Raw genomic sequence first — 22,772 nt, 5'->3', positions numbered from 1 at the left:
TAAATAATTTAACTGATAATTTATACTCAGAGAAAATCAGATTTTTAAAAAGCTTTTTACTTTTTAGAGTCAAAATTATTTAATGTTCATTTTCAAAATGTTTTAGTTAAATCTATTTAATATATTCATTTAATTTAACTTTTATATATATATATATGAATTATTTTAAGTATGCAATAAATTCATTTTTATTCTAAATTTTAAATAGTATTAAAAATATGCATGCACACACACACATATATATACTTGTAACATAATGAACAAGCACAACTTCTACCTCTTCCATTAAAGGCTTCCATTAAACTTCTTCCATTAAATTCTTTTAATTTATTTTATTGCTCTCTGAATTTGTCATTAAAGAATTAATACACATTTTTGTATCACAATGCTTATCAGTTCTAAAATATGAAAAAATGTAAAAGTAATGTTTTATTCTGCTATCAAGATGAACACTTTATATTTGAAATAGATGCTTAAATTAAAACATATGTTGTAATTTAAGTACCCGGCTTGTTTTGAAACAATATGCAAGGTATATTACATATTTAAAAACCCAGAATTTTACCTGAGCTTGAAGAAATCTAACCTTCTAATTAAAATATATATACAAAAAAATGTTAAAGCCAAGATTCATTTTGAATATTTATAAAAAAAAAAAAAGTAATAAGTTTTAAAACAGTAAATTACCATTTCAATACCAGCTACTAATTTTCCTCTCGCCTCAGGGATTTCTCCAATCCATCGGATCACACCATAACACGGACTGTTGTTGATTAAAACTTCTACCACAGAGCCGACTTCCAAATCAGCTCCATCTTGACTGGAATGGCGAGCAACATAATTGGCACTACTTTTACGACTAACAGTTGATGCACTTGCCATGCTGGAAGTTGAGTCGTCTAACCTTGTAATACCCAATTTTTGATTTGTAGAGACACCTGATGAAAAAGAAATGGAATCATTAAATTGGAAAAATAATATACGGACATAATTAGGCTCAGAAAATGTGTGTATAAATTCATTTTAAATCGCAAACAAGGTATTTTCCTTTATTAAATGTTTATTACACAAACATTTCTCAAATTAAAAGCTGGAGCTTATTTATCAAACTCAAAATAGCTACATAAATTGTGACATTGTAAAAATATGCAGAAAAATCTAATGTACCAATACTTAAAAATTCATTAAATGTTACATAATTACTAATCTACAGAAAAGTTGGATTTTTTTAAAAAATTTAATATGTTCCACAACTATAAGAAAAAAGAATGTTAAAAATTCCATTAAAGGCTCATTTCTAGCACTCTGAAATTATTAAAATGTAGTTTCCCATATATTTTTCACTCCATATAATTAAAAAAGAACTAATAAAGGAGAATATAATATGACTTCTGTATATAGATTGTACACACTAAAGTCCTTAACACTTTCTTTAGCTTTTTCAAGTATAATCATTAAAATAATATTCAGGTATAGTAAAGTGACTATGCACTATGCATTAAGGATTGCTCGTAATGCCATCTAAAGCAAACGGAGCATCTCCATCCCACAAACTCTCCGATATAGGTAAAAGCCAACCACCAATTTATATTTGATATCGAAAAAAATAGAACTTTATCATATTGGGACAATACATCCTGCAGTTGAAGTTTCTGCAAAAGCTCAAAAATATTGTATTCCGTTAATGTTTACTAGTAATATACAAGACTGAACAGACAATAATTATTAGTAAATCATTAACCAAAATGCGTCTATAACATATAAGAATTTCTATTGCCTAATGATGTGCGTTTTGTCTTTTGTACAATTCATCCTATGAAAAACTATTTTATCCATCCATGATGTGGTTATCAGGAATGCTGGCTTTAAATTTTCATAATAAAGTTACAACACTATCAACACTGATACAATATCTGCTAATTAATAATGCTTGCAGATTTACTGATCAGTACAAATGAGATTTTAATTCATTTAGGACTTTGCAAATGCAGTTGTTTCAGGGATCACAGATTTAACTAATCTCTCTTGGGCTGTGCTTGGGATGAATGAGAATGTATGATTAAACATCTTTAGGTTATATGTGCCTACCTTACATGAATAGGCCTGCTGGATGGAAATCGACTAGGCATATAAATTGTCTTCTTAAACATATTGCAACATTTAGAACGGTCTGTCTTGAAGAATACTGGATTTAAGGGAAGCATTGCCACTGTCTCTTTTATCTTAAGGTCATATTCACCATAAAATAGAACCATTTTGCAAAAAAAAACATTTTTGAAAAACCAGTCCGTGACTCCGTGTTTCAATGTAAAACCCCAAGGGCCTGTCTCTTTTTCAGTAATTACAAATGAGAAAGTATGATATTCATATATATTTATCCGATTCCCAAACATCAAATAATTCATATAACAAATGTCAGTTGTATTGTTTATGCATCTCAAGAGATGATATCACACAATCAGCAAATCTCAATATGCAATCAGATGGCACTGTAAGCACTCATCCAATAGCATATAATTATTTTAGAAAATCTTAATACCACTTTTATAACTCAATTGTTGTTCAGTATTCAGAAGGGAAAAAAGAGCTTTAGTGGACATCTTGTATAGAAATGCATTGCTACAATAATATATATATAAGATTACTAATACGCATAAAAAATTATACATCAGTTCTTTTTTTTTTTTTTTTTTTTTTTTTTTTTTAATTTTTGGTCAAAAACATTTTAACACAAACACACCCAAAAAAAAATAATTCCAGAAACGTTGAAAAGAAGCATCTATATATTTAAAATAAATAGCAAAGCCACAGATCAAGCTTTAACCATGGCCCAATTTGAACAATTTTTATTTATATGACAACTTCCCCATTGGAGATATCTCAAATATAGGAATGAGAAGCTTCTGGTATGATTGGCTCTCGCCTCTCTGAGGGATAAGTTAAGGCATGGAGTTCAAACACCTTTATTAAGATGAAGGGATGTGCCTCCTATAAGAGGCGTCGTAAAAGGACCAAGATGGTCATTATTGTTTAATCATAGTTTCCACCTCAATGTTGTCATAATGATTGTCATTCAATAACCCAGGATGCTACAGCAGGGTAAAGGGGGTTAGCTTTTACGGTTATATGAAAACTCATGAATTATAAATACATCATTAATGGTCATCTACCCTCCACCACTCTCAAATTTCAAGAAAAGTTAAAAGAGCATTATTTCATGATATATTCTATGATCTATGGGGGGGGGGGAGGAGAAATGTCAGAAGAATTCACCAGATCAATTGTACTGATTTCGCCAATTTTTTTATTTAATGTCAAAATTTATGAATCTATATTACTAATTACCACCCAGCCACATCGCCATCCATTTTGAAGAGATCTTGACAAATAAAATACTGATAGAGCCTCCAACTTAAATAACTAAACCAATTTCATCAATTAATTTTGGCATTTTGCAAGAATAACTAACTAATCAGAATATTCTATATACATTATGCATAAATATTTAAATATTGTCATTTGATAAGATAGGATGTATTTCATGAAGGGTAGTTTTCATTATTAAATTAATGCTATTAACATGGTGGTGAACAGATGATCAGCAAACGCTGCTAGTATCTAGAACATGGATAAAAGTATGTATTTGTTTTTCAATTACTATATCTGTAACAAAACATTTGCTATTATCAGAGTAAGAGCTAAAGTTTTTTATATAATTGAAAAATAAAAAAAAAAGTATATAGAATTATGTGGCAAATTGAAAGTACAAAACTTTTTTATTATATAAAATGAAAGATTTTATAGTTAGACAGATAGTAGATAGTAAACTACTTCAAAGAACTTTTTAAAAATGTTTAAATTCCCTATATTTACCTTTTTCAGTTACCATTTCATATAAAGGATTAACTGAGGAACCACTTGAGCAATTTTCGTCATTTTCTAATGATAAATGTGAATTAAGGAGATCAGGACTACGACAGGATAAAGAATTTGATTTTGATTCAGAAGATACACTATTTGATATGGATGCTAATTTTCGTTTGCTTCCAGGGCTATTAGTTAAGTTGCTTCTAGTACCAGAACTTAGAGCAGTCTCATCAGCTGCAAAAACGGAAATAGAAACTCTAATTACGATGTATTGATATTGATTTCAATTTAAAAATATAAATATATATACTAAAAATATTATAAATTAAAAGAAAATTCATATTGTATTTACAGATTGAATGAAAAAATTATATTAAGCATATTCGTAGCTTTTTTTACAAAATACAATTGGAAATTCCATATGGAAATTTCAAGGATTTTGATTATTTTGTAATAATTTGATCAGTTTTCCATTAAAAAATTAATTTTTTTTTTTTTTTTTTTTTTTTTTGTAAAACCAAAACCCATTTTTAAAAATACAAATTACTTCCTTATTATTAAAAAAAAAAAATCCGTGAATAATAATTTTTGATCATTAAGAGCGTTTTTATATTTTTCAAATACAATTCATTAAAGAAAAAAAACTTAAGACACACTTCAAATGAAATTAAATCTTCTTTAGTAGTACATATGAAATGCATCTGTTGTTCATAAAATGAACAAGAAATTTCAGAAAGGAAAGAACAGAAATATAGGAAAATTAAGGTAAAGAATTGAGGTCAATTGCAGAAAATTGAGGTGGCATACATACATACAAAAAGCAATAATAGCCAATTTTGTATTAAACTGAATATCTGTTTCCTCACTCTTATTTAGACAAATTTACAAAATGTATTGTTTATACAATAGAAAAGTAAATATAATGAACATTTCAAAAATAAATCATATTTCAGTTTTTGATTCCTAAAATATATTTTGATATATCTGATTCTTACTAAAAAATGTTAAAAATCTTAACTTTTAGCAAAATACAAATTTCTAAAATGCATGGATTATTTAATAAAAAAACTAAAAATCAGAGAAAAAATTTCATTAAAAATAAAATAAAATATGACATTGATAATTCATTCGGGGTTTTAAAAAAAATTACTATTAATATATAGTAATTCCTAACAAAATAAATGAGCAATAATAAATGTTTCCATAAAAAAAACTGTATTAATACAAAAATATCCTCTGTAGTTAAAGAATATTTTCTTTTAATTCATATAAAATATGACAAAAAAAATGTTTCGTATATAACGGAAAATTAATATAAAATTTTCAATAAAAGATCTTTTTCCAGGTTAGCATTGCTTCTCAATTATAGTATAAAAGAATTAACATGAAAATGATTTAATAAAAATACAACGGTAATTTTTGGTTTTTAAATATAATAATCATATATTTTCTGGATTCCCATTAGAATTTTTCAGGAAAGTAACTTACTTTAAGCATGATTGCCAAATTTTTTATCATTTAAAACAGAAAATAATATCAATAATTCAAACATTATATTTAAATTAGAATAAAAGAAATGCAATGCAAAACCATTTTATAAATAGAATAGAATGGTTGCTTACCTAAAGCTACTCTTTCCACGAACACTGATCCAGATGACTCTCCACTCTTTTTTCTCCTACATGATTTAGGCAGAGTTCCAAAAGAAGATCCTGCCAAAAGAGACATCCTTAGTTTCTCTCCTAGAGGTAAAAACTTGAACTAACAGATGTATACAGAAAGCATAAGTTATGCAGGTTAATGAATGGGACATGAAAAGATGTATAAATTAATGAAAAACAAATGACCTTTGTAAGAACTAGAATAAGAAAAAATCTCCCATGGTAAGATTCATGATGTATATCTACTAACTTATCAAATTCATTCAGCATGTTATATTTAGATGTCTATATTAATATGTATATATCCTTCAATATTTTTCTCTTAACAAATTTAAATCAAAACTTGGGAATTTCTGCTTACTTGTCAAAAATAGATACATTTAATATTTAATGCAAATTTACAAAAAAGCAATAAAATTATCTTCCGGATATTAATTAATGCATTATTATATTTTTGAAATTTATTAATTATATAAATTAAATTGATTCACAAAGTTTCTTTTCTAATTGCATGAAATGAGGTAAGAAGCCAAAAAATTTTGCTTCTCACCTTATTTTAAATGTTTATTTAACTAAACATATTCCAAATTCAATCTACATTTAAATAAATTTATTCTGTACTCATTCCAACAGAAAAATGGTTTAAAAAAACTTCTAGTAATTTAAAGGACCGGAATATAATTTTGTTTATTTTCAAAACTAAACTATAATGCTGTATACTCTATTTATAGAAGTTCCATTAGCATGCATACACCATATTTGTAAAATGTTATTTAGTTTTTCTTAAAATTTCAAAAAACAATATGAAATATTTATACACATTCCCAGTTTAAAAATAATCATAATTCAATATTATTATCCTCTAATAACTAAATTTTCTTGAAAATTAAAATTTATTCATTAATTCAACGAGTTTCCATGTGCTTCATTATTAAATTGATTTATTTAATATTTTAAAAGTGAATAGTTAAAAAGTGCACAGCACTGCATTAAAATATGTTGTTTAAAAGATTAATAATTAAAGATACTGAATACTTTAAGAAATAAATAAATCACTCATATTTCTATTTAGCAAAATATGAATACCTTTATTTTTACTTCCACACATTTTAATACCATCTATTATATCTATTAACATGGACACATAGACATATTAATAAGTAATGTTTTTTTTTTTTTTTTTTTTTTTTTTACATTCAATATTCAAATATTAGTGTTAAAGCATAAAAGATAGGGAAAATAATCAGACAAAAATTAATAATGAATTTCGAAATATTCTATTAAACTCAAGCAAATTTCATTAAAAATATTAAAAAAACTTACCACCAAGAAAGTCATCAGCTTTCATCAAACCAATAATTGGTACTAGGGAAGCATGGTTTAATTTGGCTTCAAATAGTTGATGATCATTATATTTTCCTGTTCCTGTACCAACTGGGTTATCCTTTAAAATAATAATACATTATATTTAAGTTGAAAAAACTAATAGCGTGCATACATTTCTAGTACCAATATAAAGATGTAGTTCAAGAAATACAAGTCATTGCTAACAATACAAATCTTTAAATATAAATTCAATTATTGAGCATTTTTAATGTAAAGATAGTTTGCATTGCAAAATCTGTAAGTTTAGAATAACAATTGATGCTATAAAAATAAAAGTTTGTTCGATAACAATTATTGTTTTTAAGAACAGCAGTTAACTATAAAAGCTAATTAATTCATGTTTATTTGAATCCTTTAAAATAATGAGCTATCTAACTGCTGTGATTTTAATTTGACTTGTTTCATATTTATAAAAATTAAATTTTATAATCTATTTTTTCTTTCAATTCTTGAAATATGCTGGAAATTTGAAATTTATGTGATCTATTATAATATACTATTTAAATATTTTTTTAATTTAATTATAAATTAATTAATTAATTAAATTAAATTTTAGGGTGACAGTGAATTTGAGAAAAAAAATGACTCCAACATTTACATGATATTCATAAAAATGAATCATAAATGAAAGACTAAAAAAGTAGGAAATAATTAAAATAAAATAATATATAATTTTTAATATGCTTATATATGTACTTTTTAAAAAAATGGCATTATTAAATTAATTTGTATATTGTGTGACATATATGTACTTACAAATTCTACCCCTACCATCCAGTCTGTACCAACATCTAAAAGCTTGCCAAGCCACTTCACCTCACCGTATTCAGGACCAGAGTCACTAATCCAGACAACTCGGTCCCCAAGCTGTAAAGGTGGTGGTGGCGTACCATCAGCACAGGCGGCTTCCAGAGAAAGAGGGTGGGGTTTGCTAGATGGCAATGCACCTCCAGTACCTTTAAAAGAAATAATTAATAAAAATAAGCAAACTTTAAAAAAATACACAAAAATAAAAGCAATTTCAATAAGTGATACACATATACTATCGAAAATGTTTTTCCTTTTAATTACACATCTGCAAACAAAAAAATATGTACACAAAGAGGAAGAATATGGCATTAAAATAAATGGGTTCTAGAAATTAAATATGTACCTCTTAAATGAATAAAAAAAATTCTTAAAACTTCGTGTGCCAACTTTTAAAGAAAATTTCAAAATTCTTGATTATTTTCCTTAAGGCCCTAGTGATAACAAATACAGTAAATCAAGAGGAGTCTTCCCTCTCCACTTTCCCGTATACATCACAACATGACGCATTTTGTGCTTCGTATTATAGTGAAGAAAACCAGAAACGCATGTTGGATTTTTAATTTCCGATCGATTAAAATCAAAGTCTGCGATAGAACTAAAATTTTACAAATACTATCACGTACCAAGTATCATTTATCTAAATCATTGAGTTTTTGAGTTACCACGTTTATATGCATATGGATGTAGAGATCTATAAATGGTCAATCCACTGACAATATGGGTCCAAAATCGGAAACATTTCTAAAATTTTATTGATAAATCTGCACACCCATTTTCATCCATATAATTAATCTTTGAGCTTTTGAGTTATTATGTTTACATGGATATATAGTCTGTCGCTCAAAATTTGATATAAATCTACAAACTTGATGTAAGAATCACACCTAATTTCATTGTGTGCTTTTGAGTATTTTCGAGGACATTATACTATTTTAATATTGATAGAATTTAATCATCATTTAATAGATTAATTTATTTAAATTTTGGATTATATACGCATAGCGATACCTGGTTTGTATTTATGAAAAAATGATTTCATAATTCCTTCGTATTTACTATCATGTCATTTTAATAAGATAAAGTCTGAAAAATAGAAGAGCCGCGGTGGTCTGATGGTTCTCGGCTTCGGAACTCGGGTCTGAAACCGGATTCCACCGAAGAACGGCTCTGGTGCACGTTAAATCCGTTGGGGCTATACGTCCTCCGGCTGGTGTGATGTTTAAGTTTGGGGGGGGGGGGGGGAGAGAGAACTCAGGTGCCGTTCTCGTCATCAAACCACGGTTTAAAATTACGAGGTTCGTCCCAAAATAGCAGCCCTAGTTAATAGCCCGATACATTAATATAACTAAACTAAACTAAAAAATAGAAATCAGTTAAAATGAAAAAAACTGAACTTTTGTATTAGAGACATTACTTTTCGATACACTTGAGAAAAAAAATATTTCTAAAAATTATTATTATTCAACATTTACTTCATTTACTTATTTCTGTAAAAGGATCGATCCATTCGTTTTTTCCCCTCCTCTGTCAAATAATAATAGAAAGATTCCACAAAATTTCAAAGAGAAGCAAACAATGTCTCCCCCCCCTTTAACCATACAGTTCGTTTCATACTCGAAAGTGCACAGCAAGGCTATTATGATCAGTTGATTCCGGATAGGAACGCTTTCTGTCGGTCGTAAAATAAAACATTTTCAAGCATATCCCTCACACGAATAATCCTTCTTCCATTGTCACAGAATGCGTTGGTGGGAACTAAAGCGCTTTCATTCGCGTACAGTTTAAATTATCTGATTCTCCTACTGTTCGAAATGGTCTACGGCTTCTTTATTCAGGATTAGCTTACAACGGAAACTCGGAATGCATTTCCTATTCCGTGATCGGATATTGCAGCAGAACGAACGCATACGGAAGTATTTTCGATCAACAGAGTAGCTATACTTTTTATGCAAACAACAGTATTCGAAAAGACCCATTTTTTGTCACTCTCTAATACAAATATCTATATACGCATGGAAAGAAAGAAACATGAATCGAATAGAGATGCATATACAATTGAAGAAGAGAGTTTAGATTTTCAAATAATCTTTATTTCTCTAAAGCAATCTCTATTAAAGCTATTCCATCTTATCCCTTGGGTAATTGCTATTTCACAGTGGAAAGTTTCAGTAGTTTAGAACATTAATTTCCATAAAATGTATAGATTCCAATAATATAATACCATATTGGATATTGACAATAATAATACTAAATATACATGCAGAATTTTAAATAACCCTGGAATATCACGGTTAGTAGAAAGATTGTCCATTTCGATAAATATTTTTTAGTAGAAAAATTGATTTTGTATAGTAAAATATGATACATAATTTAAAATCAAAGTCTTTGTATAGCAGGAAAGTTAAAGTATTTCTTATTGAATAATAAAATTTCAGCTATTTTATTTCATTTCAACTATATACAATTTAACAAAGTTTAAAATTTGCTTCATAATATCCATGTTAAAATTAAAAATAAAGCTTAATAGAAATTTATTATCCTTCGCTTTAGAACAGAATAATTTGTACATTAAATATTACATGTTAGCAATTCATTAAAAATATTAAATATATACACTTATAGCCAAATTACTTTAGCTAAAATACACCAAATGTTTAAAAATGGGAAAAAAAAAAAAAAAAGGGACCTGCGGCAATGCGATAGAAGCCATCAACAAAATAGTTTCTTTAAATATAAGATGGTGCAAAGTATTTTTTTTTCAAAGTTATTGCCAGAAAGCATCAATATTAATCAGCTAGTTTCATTTTCTAGTAAAATAATTGTATGTAAAATAATTGTATAAATGCTGCTTGATTTTTTTTTATTCAACAATATTTCGATACCTAATCCTATTTTAATCATATTCCACAATTAATTCACAAAAAAATTAGTTTTTAAATAAATATAAGTAGATTTAATTATTTTTTTAAAATATTAATAAAATAAAATATAGTCATATTTTAAATATTATGACTCTTTTCCATTTTTCTCATAAGCAATAACAGCTATTTAAAAGCAAGAATAAAAATAAGAAAATATACCTCGCTCAGTCTGGTCAAGGCGCTCTTTTGACCTCATGAGTTTTTGATAAATTATAATTTCCTTCCAATTTTTGGTCAGTGGTGTTGACCTCCAAACGTATGCACACAAATCGATATTCTATACATTTATCTCAATAAAAAAAATCACCGTATAATGAAGATTATAGACAAAGTCAATGATTCCAAAACAGTAAGATATTCAGATCAAGTAACAGTGTTGTCTACCTTCACCGAGCACAAAACGGCAATTAAAAAGAGTTAGGCAATCATCCGCGCAGGTGTCAACAAACGGGATCAGAACTGTGACGGAATTTCATTAGTCAAACTCGGAATCAGAGCACGTACACAAAGAACGTCAATTCAAACATCCCGCGGCAATTGGTCTAACACAGAGAGGATCGAAATTAGGCCGAACGGATTACAAGGAAGAGAAGAGCACTTCAACACTCAATCGTACGCATCAATTCTTCCGATTGAATGATGTTTCCTCAATAGCTTAAAATTTAAGGGACATTATCTTATGTTTAAAAATAGTATCATAATTTAAACTGAATTAGTCATAGAAAAGAGACAGAACAGATACTATCATTTCACCGACTAGGAAAAGCAGAATTTTCGGACTTTTTTTTTTCTTTTTTCTTCCCCTTTCTTGATTATTAGATGTATTTTGAAATACTGGCTGATATATTAGGCGATTATTGGGGTTAAAATAATTTCATGTCTAACACAGTAAATGTAAAAATTACTTTTGCATTAAATGTTATAATATACAAAAACCTTTAACAATCTGAAATGTTTTTTAATTAAAATTAGAATATCTATTAAACCAAATGAGTCTTAAAATCCACATATAGTTGATTTCTTGATAAATGATTAATATTTGTTACATAAGTATTCAAATTTAGTTCATCAATACTGAGATTTCAAGTTAAATAAACGTTTTGATACAATTAAATAATAAATTTTTCATTAGTAACAAAAGATGAAAACAAATAAGTCAATAATTGCTTTCATTAGAAATCTTAATCGTCTGCTTTTAAACATTCTTTTAGTGATTTTCCAGAATTCTACTAATGTATGATTTCATCAGTTCTTTAAATCTTTTAAAACTGATAAATGGGACTGCTAAAAAAACAGAAATATCAAAAAATAAAAATAAGGCAACGAAGCAACGAAGTATTTATAAATTCCCTTATTTTAAAATCGTCTGCAACTAATCATTTATTAAATTTTGAAAAATTAATCAAAATTGAAGGAAAATTACACGGAAATATTTGAATATAACACAAAAAACACTTTTTTTAGGTAATTCGTTCCGAAGATACTGCAGAAAAATTACAAAATGGCGATTCATTTTTAATTTATTGAATATTTAATTTCAGCAGATTGGAAAATAGAAAATATTTTCCTTTTAGCTTAAAAATTATGCGAGAAAAGTTGGTTGAATTCGGCCCAGTTGTTTCGGAAGAGACGCGCGACATTCATAACAATAATTATTTTTTATTTATATTAAAACTCACCAGCGATGAAGTTTTTAACGTTAAATGAATTTAAATACAATTCTTTTTGCGACAAAAAGAATTGTGCATCTATCTTATTCTTTAAGACGTACTTATCGGGGCATTAAAACAATCATAACCTTATTTTAAGACTAAATTTAAATTTTTAAAATTCTTGCGAAGGAAAATTTGATAAGAAGCAACAAGGTGGAAATTAATCACTTATAATTATAATAAAAACAATGATAAGCATTATTGATGAAAGACCATTAAAATAATGAACAATCTGATGAATTTCCATGGACACAAACTACAAACAGTTTAAAAAATAAAATTAAAACATGCAAGGATATAATAGCTTCATAGGGCATACTAAAATGTAAATTCTCACGAAAGGATATACGGTTTGTTGAGCTCACTTGCATGCTATTTGAGAATGAAAGTAAAATAATAATAATAACGTGGGTGTTTTGTTCTTTTTCCAATTCAAAGATATAGATGGCCCTGAGAAAACTGATAAATAGAAGGATGGCAAATTTTGTACAAAAAAGATTTATAAGCTACATTTTGCAATTCATTCATCCAGAAGGATAAACAAATTTATATTACTATTATAAATTTTTTAAGTTCTATTATACAATGTTTTGAGACAAGTAAATTATAAAGGATAAAAGGATGAGCAAATTATACGAAGAGTGGTCTTGTGTAGGAGATAAGTTTTACAAAGCCTGTCAAAAAATAAAATAGAATTGTTTCGGAAGAAAGAAGGCAGTAAAAAAAGGATGCATGGTGGTGGTGGGAAGAATGTCATCCAAAAATACGCTAATAAAGAATTATTTCGAAACAATACGACCGCTGCAGGTCACACTAATATGAAATTGTATATAATAGACATGTGTATAAATAATTAAAATTTTATTTGCAGATCCCATAAAATAATTATCCTCATAGTAGTACTAATACATCGAAGATTTGGCAGACACTCATTTTAAACAAGAAAGAAAAAAAAAACATCTACTACTGCACTGGCCACGAGTCATGTTGTAAATCGGATTTAGAAGATCTCGATAGCAGAGAGAAAAAGAAAAGCGATCGATACCTCGGGGTGAAATAGTTTTAGTATGTAACACTACACTCTCTCATGCTGATAAAAGTTTTATTTTAAGAACAACCAATAAAAGCCTACACGTCAGTTTGATATTAAAAAAAAAGAAAAAAGAAAAGAAACATTATTTTTTCCGAAGTTTAAAATGTATGTCAACAGTTAACAAGAAACTTATTAGGGGGGGGGGAGGAATCGGAGAAATTGTGACGTAATAAAACTACAAGTTTAGAGTAGAAAAAAAGCGAAAACACGTGTTACACAATATACTTAAAAGAATCGTCAGTTTACGCAGTGCATAACAATATCCAAAACCTTCCATAATATATAAAAGTAGTAATGAATTAAGACCCATAAAATATCCAACTGCCAATAACATTCACTAATGTATAAATTAAATGTAACTGATTAACATTTACAATATGTTTCTCAAAACTATTCTCCCTTTCTTTTATTAATAATCTGTGCATTTCAAAAAAATCAATCCATTAACATTTCAATATTCAAACATTCATAAATTAAAATCAGTACTTACACTGATGACACCAAAACTTCATCGTGCAGCTATCCCACAGTAAGCACTCTGACAGAAACTAAGGATTTCGCAAGACCGAGATCTCATCTCGGAAATGAATCAAAAAACTTTTTTGGGAGCAAATAATCGAACCAAAATTAAAAAGATCAAAAACCAAACAAATCAATTAAGTGCAGCAAATTAATAACAGATGAGTCAAAGAATTATGAAGAGAATATGTAAGGACGGGGGGTGGTCGAATAAGAGGGAGGTCAATTCGAAACCTTAAAATATCCTCGTGTTTCTTAAACTGTCACCCGCTCTTCCCTGGACAGAGGGTTGGTGCAAGGTTTGACCTTTTAACCACATCACTGCAAAAGGGGGAAATCTTCGGCACATAAATGAAGATTCAGATACTGGACACAAAATCAACTTTACGGGAGGAGGAGGGTCAGGACGTAAATTAATTCCATACTGATACCGGACGGAGAAGAACACCCCGAATTCGACCACACCGCTCTCAGGGCAACCAAAATGAGAGTGCGTGCATGGAGTAGGAGAGCGTCTCTACCACGCAGCGCTTCAGCGACGCTGTATTGATTAACTCCAGGGATGGTTGGCGGTAGAAGTTGTTCGTAGTGTTGTAGCGTAAGAACAAGGGAAAAAAGAAAAAGGAAAAAGTGACGTAAAAGGCCAGACGCGTAGCACACGCCTAGGCTGAGTTATAACTACTGCTCCGTCACTATTTTCTTGTGCAACGCAGGTTCAAAACGGGGGCGCACAGATAAAAAGAACTAAAAAGCAGGTGAAGAGAGCGATAGGCGACCCCACCAAGTCATTTTGCAGAAGTTTTGTGGCGCATTCAAAAATGTTTCGATAAACGTTTGCGTGAAAACTAAACAAAGAATTATTATTAGATTGAAAAAAAAAATACACTAATGAGAATCAAACAGAAAAATTTTAATTTAAATTAAATGACCAAAAGTTATCAAACTGATGCAGACAAAATTAAATTTCGTATTGTCATTCCATTTCATTTAATCTATATCAAACAATTTTAATTTTTCAAAAGAAAAAAAAAAAAGACTAGCATAGTTTTCTAAAGAAATCTACTTATCCCAGCTTTGAAAAAAAAAGAAAAGAGAAAAACGATAGGAAGAAATTCTACATAAAAAAAAAAAGATTGCAACTTATTTCAATTCACAGATGAATCCCAATGACAATATATAGGTAGTTCCATTTCGCTGCTTTTTATTCATAGCACTTTAAACGCCTATCAGGTGACTTAATATTAAAACTGTAAAGGCAAGTTCTAGAAATTCCGATTTAAAAAAAAAAAATGTTCTTGATAGTTATTAATTGGACTTCAAGTCTCTACTTCTCTTCATTTGTCTGCAGTCTCTCAATAATTTCTATTTTTCGAAATTCATTATAACAATATCAGAATAATGTGCTTCCGTATATGATACCGATGATTTTGGAATGTAAATACAAGGATCCAGTTATCAAAATGTCAAAGGTAAAAGACTGCTGTGATGAATTACAGCGTGTTAGAAAGGTTACTTCAGAAGTAAAATTTCGTTTCATCCTGCTTTTATGAGAAATCATTAAGAAACACGAATAATCTCTCTGCAAAAGGGGATTTTATATACGAAAAACGAATGGTGGCAACCACCGTTATATTTAGCAATAAACAAAACTTTTTTTTAAATTTCAGGATCAATTAAATGAGAAGGGTTTTTATATTATTTGTAACACCCCTGCGATTGATCAAAAAGAATAATTTTTCCGGACTAGGGGAATAAGTGGTTTCAAGTAATTATTTTATAAGCAATGAAAAAACAAACAAATAATCTATCGTAAATTATTGCTAATTAATTTTGCATATATTCATTTTATACATTAAAATTACAAAAAACATATTTCTGTTTACTGAGGACCTTATTTCACAATTTTTGTCCCGAGTCTTAAACAGGCCAATGAGCGGCGATGCATGTAAAGACATGAGTAACAGCAAATAACTGTATTCGCATGTTCTGTTGACAGAATGCTATTTAAAAGTAAACGCAATTAATTCTAAGAGGGAAGCAGTATCTGTCTTTCGAAATCAGCATTATCCAATACATTACCGCCTTTCAAGGTCCCTCATTGTGTTTGTTTATAGCCACTTTTTTTCCCCATTATTATTATTATTATTATTATTACGGAATCATCAGAGTCTACTGCAGTAGGGTTTGGTTGAATGTGTTCGCTGGCTATAAAGCATGTCACGACCGCCAAAATTGTGCAATGATTTTCTTTCAGTTTGTCACTTACTGGGTGGTTGTTGTAATACTCTATCATTCATTTAACCTTCTACCGGATTTTTTTTAGCTCGTAGATCTAACAATCCGACGCTAACTCAGACAAACATTTTTTTTTCCCTGGAATCTTTCCTTTGAATAATAATTATTCACTTTTTATGACATGCTCGTGTTATTTTGGCACATTTCTATAGAGTATCTCCTTGTTTTTAAACCGTTATTTTCAGCTTTTCTTTATTTTATTAGAATTGATTTCAATCTTTACTAATAATAAAGCAGAATGTGTATGTATGTGAATAAAGGATATCATGGTAAATTTTGTATTATCATTGTAATGTAAAAATTCTATGCAGATATTTATTGACTTACTCACCCTACATTTATCAATACTCTTTACTAATAAAAAAAAAGTTTGTGCGCTCGTGCATGTACATATTAATGGTGTACAGGATGTATTGTTTGACCTAAAGATCCAAATTTGAGATAAACTTTCGAGGAAGGACGGGGATTGGAACGTACACCTCCAGAGATTTTCTTTAGCTTTTTTTTTTAATTAATGAAAATTACCCCGAAAATTTCTGCGATAACCCCGACACAAAATTCATTTTTATATCAAGTAAAAGAAAAATTAAGACTTTCTAATGATTCCAGTTTAATTGTCGCGCAGTTTTTCTTATAATTTGAAAAAATTTTAAAAACTTTTTTTGCATAAAGTTTATTAAAAGATTTATTTATTTATTATTTATTTTATTTATTAAAGATTTATTTATTTATTTTATCGTAGCAATAAAATTAAAACCGTTTTCATTGTTTCATTAAATATTTAATTGCACAATTTTCTTACTTTGTTGAAGATTAAGGAAAAAAAGATTCTGCAATTGATATATGCAGTTTACACAAGAAATAAGAAAATGAAATCACACAACCTCAAATACAAACGTGCAATTTAAAATAGATAATCCACACATTTAGATTGAATTGCAAATTGTGAAATGAAATATGACTCCATTAGATTAACTCTTTGTCCCCCCTCTCTTTTTTTTTTTTTTTACAACAGAATCAAGAAAATCAAATTATGCGTAAGAGAACTTATTTAAAATTAAGCGCAACTAATATTCCCATAACACCAAGCTAGTTGCCACAGTAATTATTATAATTAGGCAATATTAAATAAAGTTAATATTACAAATTGATATATAAGAATTAATATTCTAAATATATAAATCGGGAATTTAATTTTACAGTGCCTATGTCGCTGGAATAAATATAATTCTATTCTGCAAGAAAATAAAATTCCACAATATGAGAAAATAAAATTTATCGTCAATGCGGAATTTATTTTGGCTATCAAAAAGTCAATATGGTTGTTCAGCTGATCGTTAATTGATTGAAGCATAATGTTAAGGCACATACTTCGAAGTATATAATTTCTTGATATGATGCTCAAAACTTACAATTTATCCATATTTCATTATTTTATTAGTTATTCTACCTTAACTAGCAGTTTTTCGAATAACTTGCATCTCCCGGTAATCCAAAATGTTCTGCCGACCAAGTATTAGAACTATCAAACAATGTTTTGTACTAAAGGTTCCAATCTAATTCTTTTTCTTCTTTTTTTTCTTATATTGGTCTACGAAAATGACTATATATGAAGATAATTTTAATTAGAATTCTAGAATAGTGTTTTTTTTCTTGTTTTTTTTTCCCCATTGCACAACCATGATCACATTTACCAGATAAGTAAATAAATATTCCTACCAGAGTTTTAAAATCCAGAATAAAAATGAAGTATCCAATAATTCTTTTCTCAGAAACTGCAACTACATGAAAATATACGTCACAACTGAAGCAATATCTATGATTATGCTCAGATTGAGAAATATTTTGTTTTTATGACGAATCATTGAATTGCGTAATAAAAATATGCTTTCTAATGCCATCCACTTGGATCACAATTCCAAATTTTTACTCTATTCGATAGTTTCAAAATTGATTCCTAGAATTAGATCTTGATTAATATTTAAATTCATGGTTTAAATTACAGTTGTTTGTGACCTTCAATTACCCCCTGCCCCGCTTCATGTCTGTGACTACTAGAATAGAAGCACATCTACGTTTATGCATGCATTCGGACTTTTTTTGCATGTTTTAAAGTGTGGTAACAAAGCCTCGATTGCAAAATCGAAAGAACGTTTGTTAAAAACTTGATTCCAAAGAGTAGAAATATTGTATGACAGTGCACGTTAATCCTACAATGAGTTAATCTCATCTGCTGTAACATGGAAACTTGGAAAATGGGATTCCTACTCAAAATAAAGAAGTCCTACCAATTCCTCCGGTAATTCGTGGGTAATTTCAAAATGGTAAGTTAATTTATTCATCAACCAAATCCAATTCAGCTCTTTTAAAAAAAAATCCTCTGAAATGTTCAAAGAAAGCATTATGTCTCAATTTTCGCCTTTAATTAGTATGACAAATTTAGTAATAATTGTGTGCACCCAAAAACAGGTCTTATTCTAAGTAAGTTTTGTTTTAAACTAAGCCTTGAGTGCCGCATTTACCGAAATTTCTAAATTTAATATCTATAAAAAAATATCGATCGATTGAATTTCATTGAAAATTACGGTTACGAATAAATTTGAAAAAATATATATACATTATTTTTCTGGTTTGAGCGCATTTCATAAGAGCTATTCAAAATGCAACATCTTAAGCCCTAGATTTTGCTTTTGCACATGAACTTGAAAGAATTCTTATCCAAAAGAGTTCTAATCTTCCGCTAAGAAAATTGTTTAATTTATTTGTTAGGACAAAAACATAAACGCATCGAAAAATTACAATAGTAAAAATATAAGATTATAATATGCTTACTAAAAAGAATACGAAAAAATTCATGTTTTACCAAAAAATAAATAGTTCCCCCCCCCTTCTGATGTGTTGCTTTTCGTAATTGGACTGCTGTCTAATTTATTTATTCGAGGCTTAAATGTTTTTAACGCAAAGCCTGATCATTAAAATTCAAACTCTCTAGAACTAATGCAAGATTATCAGAAGTTTTCTGTATCAATGTTAAATGTTTTTTAAAGAAATGCAAATACTTTAATATTTATTAATTTTAACTGACAAAAATTTTAGTATAAATTATATTATATGTACACTAGCTTTCTTCTCGAGAGTACAAATTTGAAATATGTTTCAGTAGACTTAGTAAAAACTTTGACATGACCTGGCAGTTCTCAAAGCACAAAAGGCATCCACTTTTATTCTAAGTAAATAGAAAATAAGGATATCAAATAAAGCTGAAGAACCAGTTCCCAGCCTCAAACAATGATTCAATTTCGTCAATTTTTATTTCATTTAAAAGCTCATGGTGTTTAGATATGTCATTAATAGTTATCACTCTTCCACTATATCCCATTTCCAAGGAAAATCTCAAAAACACTACTTCACTATGCATTTTCTATGAGGGAAAAGTTTGTAGTCTTCTAAGAATTTCTTCTTGTTCATATAGAACGTCTTAGTCCCACTACTATACCGACTTCGTATATTTTTATTTCATTTGAAAATTCTTTACGTTAAATGAATAGGGATCCCTATCTTAAACTATCCTTCCTTTCCGTGAAATATCGTAAAATACAATCTCAACATAGACCTCAATTTTAACAACTGGACAGATTTTGCCAACTTACTTACCAATTTTGCATAGCTCACGTGAATGCTATATGTTAATTGCATAATTTAAATTAGTATTTCCATTTGATGTTATAAGATGCAATAAGAATATTAAGGTGGATGAAAAAGTGGCTAATTACTTTATTTTATGGCCGTTGTTAGAGTCTAATGAATTTAACAACACTAAAAAAAAATCCACCAAAGATTAGGTAAAAAACCATATAGCGGTGTATAAAGTTTTTTTTTTTTTTTAAATTCTAAACGCCGAAGAGCAATTTAACCTACGTGAGCCATCATTATCACTTAATTGAGGTTCAAGAATCTGAATGATTCCCTAACACAGTCAAACACATTGTTTGACACAGTGATACGATTTTTTTTTTAAAAAAATTTATTATTTTTATCATTACTGAAAGTTTGTACGATGTTTTGTCGAAAACACTATTTTTACATTTTGCAAGCATTTGAATAACGAAAAATGAATATAAAAAGTTGTTTATCAGTAAAGAAGAATTTTAAAAATAACATCTTTTAAAACAGCAGCCAATAAAAACTAATTGTATTGGATGGAAATATAAAAATAAATTCTAAATATGGGATTATTTTTAATAATTGCACTTATTTAAGGAAATTATACTCAGCGTATTTTCTAATCAAAAATACCGAAGTAAAACCAAAATCATATTATATATATATATATATATATATATATATATATATATACAAAAGTATTAGAATCAAGTTAATAGGAAAAACAAAAATCAAATAAAAATTAAACCAAAAAAATTATTAAAAAATATTAAAAAAGAATCCGGCCTGAAGACTTTTTCAAGGGTCACCCTCAGGCAGGGATTCAAATAAAGGGATTTTTTCTGTGAGGACATACAGACATTAAGTCTAATAATGATTCCTCGTGACCCGAAAATCCCCCGAAATTATGCTCAAGAGATAAACCATTTTAACAGAAACGAAATACAAAATAACAAATTAGAAAAAAACCACAAAGTAAAAATACAATAAAAACAATAACAATAAAAACAAAAACAGCATTAAAATTAAAATTAAAAACGAAAAGGCCAGTACATACCATCCAACAGTGAAGGAAACTTTAAACAATCGATTGTGATTTCCTGTTTTTGAAAGTTAACGGTAAATTATGTAAACAGAGGTAGGCACCCAGCGCCATCTATTGAGTGATCCAATATGCAAGTAAATTTCTATTTTTATTTAAGCCAAAAGATTAATCCCAAACCATACCTTGTTTAATTAAAAAATTGACATTACAGTAATTTCTAGGAAAATCATTTTTAATTAAATTTTTAAGGAGGATATTTGATGCTTCAATATAAGAATTTTTATTATTGCAAACCCTTTTGATCCTGTTAACTTGTGAGAAAATTAGATTTTTGAAAATTTTAGAGTTTAGATTGGAATGGTAGTTACATAGTTTTGTTATTTTAAAGTTGAAATCATCCCTTTTATCGTATATACCAACTATTGTTTTATCATTAGCAATTTCGATTTTTAAATCCAGAAAGGTAGCCTCAAGTTGATTTATATTTGTATCTTTTAGAATTAAATCTTTTGGATAGCAATTAGTAATAATATTAGTATTGTCGAAGTTAATCAAAAGTAGGTCATCAATATATCTCCACCCGTTTATTAAATTATATTTAATTATTTTTTTTCTCATAGTAATGCAGGAAAATATTAGCTAAAGCACTTGAGAAAGCTGTCCCCATTGGAATGCCCTTGACTTGTTTATAAAAATTAATACCATTAAACACGTAATTTTTAGTAATATTAAAATTACATAACTCAAGCCAGTTATTTTTAGGAATGATATTTTCATTTAAATATTCGTCATATATAAAAGTGCAGTTTAAACAATAATTGCATTTATAACAAATTTAACATTTTTAAAAATTTTCTAAATAAAGATAACTTTTCTAAAAGATTTAAAAGAGGTAAAGGGAAAGGAGGCAATTTTAAAATTATATTTGAGGAATTTCAAAATTACTGTAATCTGGAACACAATAGTGAAAACATTCACAGAATTAGGAAATACATTTTTGGTCTTAGAAATAATAAAATGAAATGGTTTTTAAATAATAAATTCGGGGAATTAGAGTTTAAAAATTCGTACACTAAATGTATTATTCTAGATCTTATTAAATGTAAACTTAACATTGGAAAAAACGATTTACTTTTTAATAATAAAAATAATGTTTACAAAGAATACTGTGTGATTCAATTCTTGGATATTTACTTCGAATATCTAAAATTACCCAAAATTATACATAATAATAATATATTTTTTCCTCTTGCAGATAAAACTAATGTATCAATAGCGTTTAGTTACACTTCAACTTTAAAGAAAAAAATTTGTAATTATAATTACTATAGCAAAAATTTAGATAAAATAAATAAAACAGATTGTTACTGTAACAAGGAAAAATATAAAGATTTTATAGATATTGATAAAGGTCATATTATTACAGGTAATTTAAAAATTATTGAATCCAACTCTTTAAGAGATTTGATGGGAAGAGGAACAAAATTTAGATTAAGAGAAAAAATAAACCATAACAAAATTTTGATTTCTATTGGTAATGATTTGGATGTTTTTATTGCCAAATTATCTAGAAAATACCACTGGCCTGCGGAAGGTTTCGGGGAATGGAAAGTGAGAATTTTAAAGGAAATTAAAATAAAATTGAATACAGATTTTGACAGATCTAAAGAGCGTGGGATTTATTTTAGTAAAACATTAAAAAATGAAATAAAAAATTTAAAAGAGAAATTTGTTATTACAGTAATAGATAAATCAGCAAATAATTTCTGTTTAATTTGTAAATATTATTATAAAGAACTT

At 28.1% G+C, this 22,772-nt stretch overlaps 1 protein-coding gene across 7 annotated transcripts in view; it reads right to left on the bottom strand.

Moving 5' to 3' along the window:
- Positions 1–22,772, bottom strand: part of LOC129963162 (ubiquitin carboxyl-terminal hydrolase CYLD-like) — a 75,781-nt gene that overhangs the window by 8,754 nt on the left and 44,255 nt on the right. For 2 of the 7 annotated variants that reach the window (XM_056077288.1, XM_056077292.1), the window contains 5 exons: positions 7,671–7,870; positions 6,852–6,972; positions 5,490–5,609; positions 3,874–4,101; positions 688–938 (listed from right to left, as the gene is read on the bottom strand). In XM_056077288.1, coding sequence (XP_055933263.1) covers positions 688–938; positions 3,874–4,101; positions 5,490–5,609; positions 6,852–6,972; positions 7,671–7,870 — 920 coding nt within the window. Of the gene's footprint in view, positions 1–687; positions 939–3,873; positions 4,102–5,489; positions 5,610–6,851; positions 6,973–7,670; positions 7,871–10,804; positions 11,018–13,940; positions 14,528–22,772 lie in introns of those variants that run through there. The other 5 variants (XM_056077294.1, XM_056077293.1, XM_056077289.1 and 2 more) reach the window with 5 other exon arrangements.

The sequence above is a fragment of the Argiope bruennichi genome, chromosome 3, assembly GCF_947563725.1.
Source record: "Argiope bruennichi chromosome 3, qqArgBrue1.1, whole genome shotgun sequence".
NCBI classification, from domain to species: Eukaryota; Metazoa; Arthropoda; class Arachnida; order Araneae; family Araneidae; genus Argiope; species Argiope bruennichi.
This window is presented reverse-complemented; position numbering and strand designations above follow the sequence as displayed.